The following is a 12,275-nucleotide window of genomic DNA, read 5'->3' as shown; positions in this document are numbered from 1 at the left end:
TATCCAGATATTTTGATTTCTAGATGTGGGGAAAGATCTAGAATTGCATTTTTAGCAAGCTCCGCTAGTAATTTTTATTTATTCTAAAGTTTGAAAAACATGACCGCATACTCATTCCTTCAAAATATTCACATGTTTGTGTGACTTCACTAGTTGCTTTATTCCAGTATCTCCCCATGTCCTCCCACCTGACTGACAGTTCTAATCCTCTTTCTAGGTTGCACTTCCTCCAGGGCATCTGTCAATGGTTGGATTATCAATCGTCTTAGTTAAAATGAAGAAATTATGTATGACTCATCCTCTGTCATTAATAAATCAATCACCATTCTTATATCATCTTCCTCTTAAAATACCCTCAATTAGTTCCTTCCTCTGTTTTTATTACTATCTCTTTAGTACAAATCTCATAACTTTACCCCTAGATAATTAGAATAATATATTATTATACCTTCACTGTTAATTAATATATATTCCCTGTTCAAATTTTCTAGTTCTATCCATACTGCTGCCAAGATAATTTTCCTTAAATATCACTTTCACTATAACGTGCTAATGTTCCAAACCTTTATGTCATCCCTTATTTCCTATAATAATCAAGTTAAAGTTCTCTGTCATGCTTTTAAATTCCTTCATAAGCCACTCTACTCAATGTAGCTTCCTGTCATTATGTAGCCCATCTCTTCATCCACTTCATACATGATAATCTCCTGCCATCATAAATATGGGTAACGAGTATGATGACAAAGAACAGCTCATGGGATGCAATTGTAGAGTGATTTTATTTTTTTCTCCTATTTAAATTTATTTTGTGCAGCTAACTGTTCTTCCCCTAAAATTCAAGAAGTTCCTACAACTTGTGCAATCACTATCAACCAATCAAAATTTTTTTCTGTTTTTAAGTCACAAAACAGTCTCAATTTAATCATTAGAATGTAAAGATCTATATAACAATCATAACTCTAAACTTTAAAGTTCAGCTGGGGCGTATGCTGCGGGTCAGAGGCTCCTCTCTTTCCTCTCGAGCTTGCTTCAAACCTCGAATCTGAGGCTGCCTTAGCAGAGGGAACACACCTCTTCACACTGTCCACGCGACTGCTTCTTTGTCTCCTGAAAAGCTGGCAGTGCTCAGAGCTGCTCCCTCTGGCCCTTTCTGAGCATGATCTGAAACAACTCCACACCAGCTATCTCTGTCACAAATGACCAACATCCAGGAGAAACCATTAAGGACTCTTTGCTCCTACCAACTCCTGAAGCACCGGCTTGTCCCCACCCCAGAAATCTCCCCTTTGTTCCACTGCCAGTCAATTCTCCCTTTAGATTTCTCAGGTGAGAGAGAGACTTGAGTCTGTTAGCCCCAAACAACAGAGAATACACACTAAGTTCTCTGAGTTCTGAGTAGCCAGAGAGGTATAGGTACCCCACCCTGGAGGGACACTCACAAATCAACAGCAGCTCCCTCCAAATTTTCAACCCTTTTACCTCCAATTTATCAACCTTTTATACCTTTGACAAGATGAGTAAAGTTCAGAAGAAAAACAAAACTGGTTTTCAGGCACCTCCCTTGTCAATCCTTTATAAAGTCTAATATCCCTGTGGCATGTGGAATTTACTATGTATCTTAGCGACTCAGCCTAAACTTAAATTTTAATTTCTTGTCAGAAATGCTCACTGTCTCCATGACTTCATATTTATATATTTATATAGTTCGTGTCTCCTGAATCACTATCCATTCTTCCCCTCTTGCTTATCCAAATCCGAGTTATCTTGCAAGGTTCAGCTCAAGTTCCATAGTCCATTAACTGCTTCCTTGACTACTCTAGGATTTTCAGAGCTCCCCCCTGAAGCCCTACACTATATGTAGTCATTACAGTCATCAATTAATATATGACATTTGCCTTTTGTATTTCTTTTTCATGGAAAGCAAATACAAAGTGACCTTAATGAAGACAGTGTGACTCTAACTCCTAGAAACTTGGTCATACCTGAAATGTGAAAGTATCTTTTAAAAAATGTGCTAATGCAAAGGATAGCTGATGAGTCCAGAAATAGAAGAAAAAAAGAGAGGTAAATTTTAGGGATACACATCTCGGTCCAAGCCATGGAAGCAAAGAGAGACTTTAGCAAAGTGTTTTTAGACTTCAAAGAGATCAAAGAGATCTTTAGACTTCAAGTGTATTTTTTAACTCACAATGAAAAGCAGAGTAATACAAAGTGCTGGAAGTCCATAGGCTTTCATATTTCTGTTCTACTGGCAAAAACATCTTTATTATGGGGAATATCCACCAGGCTATTTTACTAAACATTAAAATGATCTCATTTCCTTCTTTAAAAATTAATGCTCACTTACAAACTTTTCCAGGTATGATTTGGCTTTCTTCATAATGTGCCTAGAAGGAGAAGGTAGGCTGGACGTGAAGCTTCAAGTATTCAGTTTCTATGATAATTATGGTTTTTCACTATAACCTGGTAATTGACATTCAGTTCGATACACCGCTAGAATGAGCTTGCTTAATATAAGTCTGATGATAAAATACTTTAAATATGAAATACCATTGTGAAGATTTTTAAGAGGCTTGGCTTCTTCTGGTCATATAACTCTGTACTGCTGTCTGTCTATAGGCTCATATTTTGATTTTGGAATTGTAATTATTAAGTCTCTTGCCTTGTCCTACATGTACTTTTTCTATATTCCTACATATGTGTCCATAGATTTCTATACTCTGGTCCGAATTAAATATCTATTTCTTTTCTAGTATTAAACTTTAAAAATTATTATATTTTCATAACAATGTTTTTTTATTTTACCTTTTATTGAGATATAATTGACATATACCATTCTATTAGTTTTAGGTGTGTGACACAATGATTTGATATATGTATATATTATGAAATGATTACCACAATAAATTTAATTAACATCCATCACCACGCATAGTTAAAATTTTTTTCCTTGTGGTAACAACTTTTATAATCTACTCTCTTAGTAACTTTTAAATATACAATACAGTATCGTTAGCTACAGTCACCACACTATGCATTAGATCCCCAGGATTTATTTATCTTATCACTGGAAGTTTGTTTCTTTAACCACCTTCATCCATTTCATCTTGTACACCCCTGTCCCCTGCCTCTGACAACCACCAATCTCGTCTTTGCGTATGTATATGTACACATATACTAAACTCAACTAAACTATCAGCTTTACTTTGGCAACAAGTCCATCTCATTCTTCATTCTTTCCTTAGTCAACTACCATTTACTGTGTACCTACCACACGCCAGGAACTGTGCTAGGAACTGGGAAGCCAATAGGAAGCAGAATAAACAGTGTCTATGAGGGACCGACATTAATCAAAAATCACAAAATATATAATTATAATATAAAGAGAAGCTGTGCTGGAATATAAATCTGGGCACCTGATTTAATGTGGTTGAGGAGGAAGTTGTCAGGAAATACCTCCATGAAAAGGTGACAGATAATCTGAGACCTGAAGGATGAGTTAGGCCATTAACTAGGTGAAGATGTAAATATGGGAAGAGGAGAGAAGAGGGAACAACCAAATGATCTAGGCAGAAGAAAAAATATGTAAAGTCCCTGCAGAAGGAAGCATGGCAGGCTCAAGGAAAGGAGAGGAAGAGGGGGATGAAAAGAAGAAAGAGGAAGAGGAAGGAGGAGGAGGAGAAGTAGTAGTAGTTGATGCGAAGAAGGAGCACAGGGACTGAAGAGAAGAGTTATTGGAGCTGAGGCCACAGAGGACGGCAGGCAGGTCATGAGGGCCTGCGTTACCATAACAGGGATTTCGTCTTCAGCCAGAGAGCCATATGAAGTCATTAAAGATTTTAAGCAGGGGAGTGCAATGACCAAATCTGTCTTTTTATATTTGAACATGGTCCATTTTATCCCTATATATATAAATTTTACCTCTGAGTCAATGACTATTTTAGTTGGCCTTCAAAGCCAATTTTATATGGTGAAACAATTTCTGACCAGGAAGAAACCAGCAAGTTTCTTTGAACCTTCACCACTTAGAAGAAGGGAGTATTAGGGTTAAGTTTGTCCTTGTCCTATATATTGGATGTTTCAAAACATTGTTTGTTTGTTTGTTTTTGATAAAGAGAAGCTAGAAAACATATTTACTTGAATCCAACACTATTAAATAAACTTAGCTATCTAGTAAAAGTTGAGGGGCCAGAAAATATAACTAACGTTACATCTAAATATGTAACATTAAAAATATAATATAATGTTACATCTAAATATGCATATTTATATATACTTAATAAAGAATAAAATAATGAATAAAATGAATAGCTCTCTTTGCCTATATATTGTCAGCTTAAAATTTATGATACTTTACTTTACTACTTTAAAGTACAGTGATTATTTTTTATCATTAACCACCAGTTCAGGGACAAACTTTATTTTAAAACACACACTGATTCATTTATAGAGCACTGATTATTTTACGTTTTAATTACTGAGTACGTGGATTTACATATACCAATTATAATGTACAATAATGTTTATCTATTCTCTTTATCCCGTCACTTTTTATTTAAAAGAGGACACTGCTGGGATGAAATTTATTTTAATCAATAGACTAATAAAAGAACTTAAAAACAAAGGTCTTCTCTTAATTGAAATTTAATATGTATATAAAATCATGTTCTTCTACTAATTAAACCTCCCGCAAAAGGGCTATTCTTAACCAAGATGGTAATTTATAGTTAGAAAATAATCTGTAAGTCATTACTAAAATTGTAAGCTATGAGATAATTAAGAACAAAAATGAGCACAAAATCATGACCTTCCCCACACATGGAGTCTATAAGGGTGGTTTTCTCAAAACAAGAGACAGATCAAAACTATGGGATATCAATACCAATTTCTTACTGGTTATTGATATTTATGATATCCCTCCTATATTCAGTTTATGAGAATACAGTCACTTATTCATCAAATATATGACATTACGCTATTTTTCATGCACACAAATCTGGGTAACTAAGTTGCAGTGGCTGAAAGGAATCGAATGGATTCAAAATTCTATCTGATATTGACAACTAAAACAATTTTTAAGACTAATTTATTCATTTTGGAAGAATTCACCCAATTTATTTATTCACTGGAAAAGAGTAAATAAATCAACAGATAATTTGGTATTTCAACTAAGCTTATATAGGAAGTCACAATGAGAGATCATTTTTCTATATTACTTAGTTGAAATCAATGGAACATTTATTTAACTTAACTTTGTCTTTAATTTTTTTTTAAGTCATTATAATGGAAAGAGCCTTGAAATGGAGTAATTTTGAGTGTCAGGTTTACTACTATGTCCCTGAGCAAGTCACAAAGACTCTTAGGGTCTTCAGTCTCTTAATTTGCAGATGGGCATAAAGCATCTGCCTTGCTTAACCCATAAGTTGATGTCAGGCTCAAATAGGCAGTATATGGAAAAGATGTTGAAAGGTTATTACTGTCTGAGACAGAGCAGTACAGGGACAGATCACAGATCTAGGACCAGGCTTAAGTTCAAGTCTGCAATTTACCAACTGTGCACCTTTAGGCAAGTCACTGAATCTCTTTCTGCCTCAATTTCTACCTCTACTAAATGAGAGACCTGAATTGTAAGGTCCCTTCCGTCTCCCAGAGTCTATGATCTTATACTGAAAAAACGAATGAGAAAATTCTCTAACATGCTTTTGTTTCCTGTGAAACCAACATAAACTGATTAGGCGCTTGTGATTAATTTCAATCTCTTTCTTGCAAGTAAAAGAAAGAATTTTTTTGGTGTCAGTCGGCTCACATGGTATTAATTTATTAACTACATATCAGAATGTTCTGAATGTAAGAAAGTGGCGATCATGAAGAATTATGAGAATCATTACATGGTATGAAATCTGAGCATAAAACTAACATTAGAAAAGAATCTGCCCTTGAAATAAAAAGAGTCTGTGCTACATTATGTATAGTCCACTTTAAAATCCACATATCCGTACAAACAAAAGATTACAGCTAAACCTGAAGGCATAGCTGCCCCTGTGGGCAGTTTAACTCACTCAGTTACCCTTTTAATTACTTGTTCTTCTGTAGAGCTAAACTTAGATTTTGTGTACTTCACAACTAAATATAGAACAGACAATAGGCAAGGCAACTTACAAAAAACTTTTATTGTAAGATGTACAACAGCAGGAATTTTTGTCTGTTTTATTCACTGATGCATCCCATACACTTATAACAATGCGTGGTACACAAATAAATGTGCATTGAATAAATCCATATTGAAAGAATGAATTTGTCTTCCATTTTCTGCCTCAAATAGACAAGTTAACATTCTTTTAAGAACTTGTATTAACTTTTCTTTATGTTAACTCACTTCTGTTAAAAGAGGTAAACCACAAGAACCTAACCAAAAGTTAATTTCTAATAAAAAAAAAAGTAGTTGAGCAATAATAAATGACTAGTACAAATGCTTGCAATCTCTGTCACCTTAAAATAATCTGAATTGGAAGTATTGTTTGTTTCAGTGTTAAAACGACTAAATAATACAAACACAAAAACTAAAGGACTGTTCTTTTCATGCTACTAAAGAGAATACCTCAAACAATGCAGGAAAAAAAATCTACATATAATTCATAAAATGGGATTAAAAATACATGAAAAAAGAGCTATTAATAAACACGCCTCTGTGTTTCCTTCTTTTAAAACTCAAAACACTGTGGTCTGCCCTGTGCCCACATCAAAGGAATCCAACTAACTGAGAATAAGAGACATGAAGGCTCAAGTCAGTATCTCTCTCCTGGTGCCTAAACACATTTTACAAAAATGTTCTTTGAACTATCAACACACTTAGAAAACCAGAAACAGACCAAGAAGATAAACCCACAAGAGAAAACAACCATGACATTGCCACACCCCCTTCCACTTTTCTCCAAAACATTTTTCTTACCAGATGAACACAGTGAGTCAGAGAGCTCTATTTTTAATGCATGAGTCTTGGTTGTGGCACAAATAAGTCAATGTAAAATCTCTTGTCGTCAGGAAAACATGAGCTTATAACACAAAGTATATAAGCTCATAGAATACCATGTCTGATACAGAAAGCATCAAAATGAAAGGACAAAAGAATCAGTGGGCGAATTAATTAATGTCTCTAAGAATATTAGAGTAACTTGGGAAGAAGTAACAATGTAGAAATTTGCTCATCAGTTCTCGATATTCTCCTTATACAATATAAACTATATAGAACTATAAAACTATACACTAGTCAATTATATAAAAACTACAATCTATATAATTATATAACTACATATAAATATGCACATTTGTTTATATATATTAAGTATATAAATCTGGATAAGTGCCAGCCAGTACAAACAAGCTGGAGAGAGAATGAGATAGTTTGGGGTAGTTTCGAGGAAAAGTGGGGGTAGGCCACAGCATCACCTGTCACGCTACAATGGGGAAAGAGTTTTACCCTGTGTTATCAGTGACACTCCCTTGCAATTTAAGAGAATGTAATAAGGATTTAAATCACTTTTCGATTATTTCTAAATGTCATTTGTTCTTTTATTCCACAAATATACATGGATAAAGGCAATTTCTTGAGACTATTTACATTGGCAGTCTCTGTAGAGACAGGCCTTCTCGGAGAAGCAACAAAACTCAGCTTTTTCTAGGTTACAAGAAAAACACAAATCCAGAAGAGGAAAACTATACTCAAGTGCTGCTCCTTGTTCTATTCTTTGAGAACATCGACAGTTAAATTAGCTTTTATGGCATGGCCTGCAAGCCTAACCATTATTTACAATACGGAAAATTGTGGTTAAAGTTGCAATCAACCAACAAATGAGCCTGAACTCAACTGTTCAAACTGGAGACTGCCTGTTCACTAGATAACCTTTTTCTCACAGCTAGTCATGATGTTGTTCAAGTCTCCTCTAAAGGTTAAAGCGTTACTAGCCCTCATGAATTTCTCATGAGTTGTGATTACGTGCAACCAAATTTTAAGTATTGTTAGACTAAGAAATGTCTTCAACCTAAATGCACAGACATAAAAATAATATATGCATTGGCCAGCAATAACCCGAGGCTAGTTCCATTACGAAATTGGTCTCTGCTAAAAAAAAAAAATACCATGATCCTTCCCTAGATAATGACTCACATAAAGCATTCTCCATGATTAACAATGGCATTTGTCTTACACTCAGCGCCAGGAATAGAAGAAGCCTGTGGCTGACTGAAGCCAGCATGGCAACAGAGGTCTCTTCTAAAAACAGAACACTGTATGGCTCATTCTTCAAGATCTTCCAGGGGAAACTAGATGATGAGCGTGTTGATGCCTTTTAAAAATAATCTGCTAAATGCTTTTCGATCTTGTGCCCTGATTACTGGCTGACCTACATAATTTTGGCAATGCTAGTACCCTAGAGGGTCTGACATTTTGACAAGCAGTTGAAGTCCTCATTTTGGAGGAATTTTAAAAAGGCCAAGATAAGCAAACTAATTTCCTAAGAAAGTATTTTCTTCTGATCTTTTAAATGTTAAAGGGGCCACATCAGTAGATTATTTTGAGCAAGGAAAGTTTTGCCTTATAAATACTGCCACTGTAAACAATTAATCCCCCAGCCAGTCACACACTCTAGATGAAGCACATTTTCTAGGAGGCAGTGACTCTCCACCTAACAGGGCTGGGTGAGAAGGCAAACTAACTTGGTAGATTAGCTGTCCTCTGTAAATTACTCTTTGTCTCTAATGAATATGGTTGCTGCAAAGGGTTTTATAAAGATCCAACAGGGCAATGTACAGAACATGCCTAGCATGACACCTGATGTTATCATCATCACGATAGAAATACATTCTGCCCATGCTCAGATCAGATGCTTTAAGAAGAAATGTAATCTAGAAGAGTTATCTGCACTCCCGTGTCCACTGAAGCATTATTCACAATAGTCAAGTTGTCGAAGCAATCTAAATATCTATCAATGGATGACTGGGTAGAGGAAACATGGCACATACATATAATGAAATATTGTTTAGCCTTTAAAAGGAAGAAAATATTGTCATATGCGACAACACGGATGAACCTGGAGGACATTATGTTAAATGAAATAAGCCAGTAACAGGAAGATGAATACTGAATTATTTCGCTTACATGAGGTACCTAAGGTAGTCAAACTCATAAAATCAAATCGTGGAATAGTGGTCGCCAGGAGTGGAGGTGGAGGGAGAAATGGGGAGTTGCTAAATAATGGGAATGAAATTTCAGTTAAGCAAGATGAATATGCTCTAGAGATCTACTGTACAACACTGTACCTAAGCCAACAATAAAGTATAGAACACTTAAAAATTTGTTAAGAGAGCAAATCTCATGTTAAGTGTTGTACTACAATAAAATAAAATTTTACAAAAACTTTAAAGAAGACATGTAAAAGAAAAAATTGTTTTTCCTTTTTTGCAGGTTCATTCTTGGGCTAGAATATATCTAAAATCTCAAAAGTATTATAATGTGATTTTATACACTTGAAATTTTATGTTTTATTATAATAAAATACTTCAAACATTATTTTGTTAGCAGTGAACCAATTGGAAGGGGAGAGTAACCTCTTAAATACTGATTATTTCTGAAAGACTCCGTTCGCTCACTGGACTTCTTTGGCAGACACACAACCATCATATTTAAGTACTAGAAGAAACTTTAGATACTACCTTAAAAACAAGGAAACTAAGACCCAAAGAGATTAAGGGGATGTCAGGCCCAGTATAAGAAAGAGATGTCCGCACAATGCTCTTTGCACTCACAGGACCTATTAGTACACTGAAATGATGCCAGTCATCCTTACATGGCACGAGCATACAAATGGAGGGACATATGCAAAATTGGCCAGCTGTTTCACAAAATTTACTGCCCTTAATCCTCACAAAAGCTTTGCAACATGGGAATTATTAGCACTACTTTTAAGGTAAGGAGACCAAGGCCAATAAAGACAATAAGACTAGCAGGATGTCAGCCGGGACTGGGGTCTAGGTCTGACCTCACTACACAGCCCAGCCTTGCTGCCTTCCGGAAGGGGAAGTGAGCTTTGCAACATCCCTACTAATGAAAAAAATCACTTTTGCTAATTTTCTGGCTGTTTTGCAAAAGCTGTTGATTTCAGAGGAAAACTGTTCCAAAAGCACGTACCTGTGGGAGAGTCGATGGTAAAAAGGGATGACAGGTCACTGGGGAGGAGCTCGTAAGTCACCGTTCCATGTATCCCAGAATCCCTGTCAGTGGCAAGAACATGGACGATCTCGGTTCCCGACTGGGTCTGGCCACTAATGGTCGTCGCGTAGGTGGACGGGTTAAACACGGGTTCATTATCATTCACATCCTCCAGTTCCACACGAACAAAAGCTTGGGCGCTTAGTCCACCCTGTTGATGAAGAAGTGATTACAAATGGATCTCTCCTGAACGCTGGGACACAGAATAACTGACAAAAATCCTAGAATAGACTTTTGAAACAACAACAACACAACAACAACTATATATGCATAAATTCTACTTTTAACTCCGAGACGAAATCATGTGTAATAGCACGGTATATATACTTTAGCACTGATTCTTAAATGTGCATGAGATTACCACTTAAAGCTTCTATTATGCAATAATTTCAGAGCATGGGCCAAAGATATCCAAAGAAAGTTGTCTTGATGGTCAAAGAGAAAAAAAAATTACAATTATCCCCAGGATAATTTTTAACTCCCAATAAGGAGGGATAAGGGAGTATTGGTGGAGGACGCAGTTTGAGAAAAGATCATCCGTGAAAGCCTCACTCAGAAGGCCCATTTGAGGAGAGACTGACCTACATGAGGGAGCCAGACTTCAGTTATCTGGAGGAAAAGCATAAAAGAAGGCGGAGAGAGCGAGTGCAAAGGCCCTGAGGCAGGAGTGCAGCGTGCATCCCAGGCCTGTTCAGGGGACAGCGTGGAGTGATGTCAGAGAGGCAGAAGCAGGTCCTGGAGGACTCCATGGGCCTCTGAAAGGACCATGGCTCTGACCCGTTGGAGGGTTTCGAGCAGAGGAGTATCATCATTTAACTTAGATTTTTCACTGTTACTCAGACTGCAGTGCTCAGAACATACTGAAGAGCATAAGGTGGGGGGACGGAGACCAATTAGGAGGCTATTTAGAATCATCAAGTCTGGAGTAGATGGTAAATATTTGGAGCTAGATTTGTTTTGGAATTCTAAATTTTTTAAGTTTTAGAAAAGTAATATAGTGCATAAAGTAGTAAGAAGTCGATCCCATACTGTTTATTTTGTGTCATCTCCATCTCAAAACAAGGTGGGGGGAGGAAATACAATAGAAGAAAATCCACTGTAATTTTTACTTTTCTAAAGTAAAACATATGGTCCTACTTTAAAGCACCACTTTCCGTTTGTATCTGGTACATTTTGATACTTTCATCTTTGACAAAAATCCTTGGTAAGTCACACAGCCTGGGTTCATTCCTCCCTCTCTATTGTTCAAAAAAAAAAAAAAAAAATTTCTACTATGGCAGGGAGGCACTGAGCAAAGACGAAGAAGAAAGACCATGGAGAAGAAGGCTAGGCTCGGCAGAGCGCAAAGGGAGGACTGCCGCTGTGCAGATCTGCAGAGAGCACGTGTGAGGGTGAGGGAGGGCGAGCAAGAGTGTTGCTTGGGATGAGGTTACTGACAAATCCAGAAATGGCTCACATGCTCTGAGGTCCCACAGACCTGAGACATGGGGGACTAAAAACAAATCAGAAAATACATCTTTAGAAATAGTGTGGCTTTCCTTGTTCTCAGTTGAACAGAGTGGCAGGGCCATGCCAGATACGAATTAACATAAGAGAAATAAAAACAATGGCAGTTCTGTCTAGCCTGTATGCTTAAAATGCAGACCGGCTTTCCATCTTCAGCAAACTTAAATGACTTGTAGGTCCCCAGGTGGAGTGGACTGCACACTGAATATAAGCAGATAGAAAATACTGTACACCATTGTGACATAGGCCCTGCTGTTTCTCTAAACTCATTCTTTCTCGGTTTTGCTTTCCTTTTTCTTCTCTTTTCCCCTTCTTTTTAGATTTCTCCTCAAGTTCAAGAACTCACTTAGGTCTGAGGAGGGACTGAAAAAGCAGATAAGGGAAGTAATAAGAAAGTGGAGAAGAGGTAAAGAAACGGATGTGGCTCTACCTTAAGATCTTTGAGAACAAAGATGTTAATTCCTAAGCTGTTTGTGAAGATCCTAAATCAGGCAATGCTACCAGA

The 12,275-nt window shown here is 36.6% G+C and overlaps 1 protein-coding gene across 1 annotated transcript in view; it reads right to left on the bottom strand.

Annotated features, from left to right (window-relative positions):
• The window catches only part of DCHS2 (dachsous cadherin-related 2), a 177,609-nt gene that overhangs the window by 69,573 nt on the left and 95,761 nt on the right, over nt 1–12,275 (bottom strand). Inside the window, exon 3 of the mRNA XM_039875917.1 lies at nt 10,184–10,415. Coding sequence (XP_039731851.1) covers nt 10,184–10,415 — 232 coding nt within the window. The remainder of the gene's footprint in view (nt 1–10,183; nt 10,416–12,275) is intronic.

This window comes from Pteropus medius, unplaced genomic scaffold, assembly GCF_902729225.1.
Source record: "Pteropus medius unplaced genomic scaffold, Ma_sr-lr_union100, whole genome shotgun sequence".
NCBI classification, from domain to species: Eukaryota; Metazoa; Chordata; class Mammalia; order Chiroptera; family Pteropodidae; genus Pteropus; species Pteropus medius.
The sequence above is the reverse complement of the archived record's forward strand: the minus strand, read 5'-3'. Positions and strand labels throughout refer to the sequence as shown.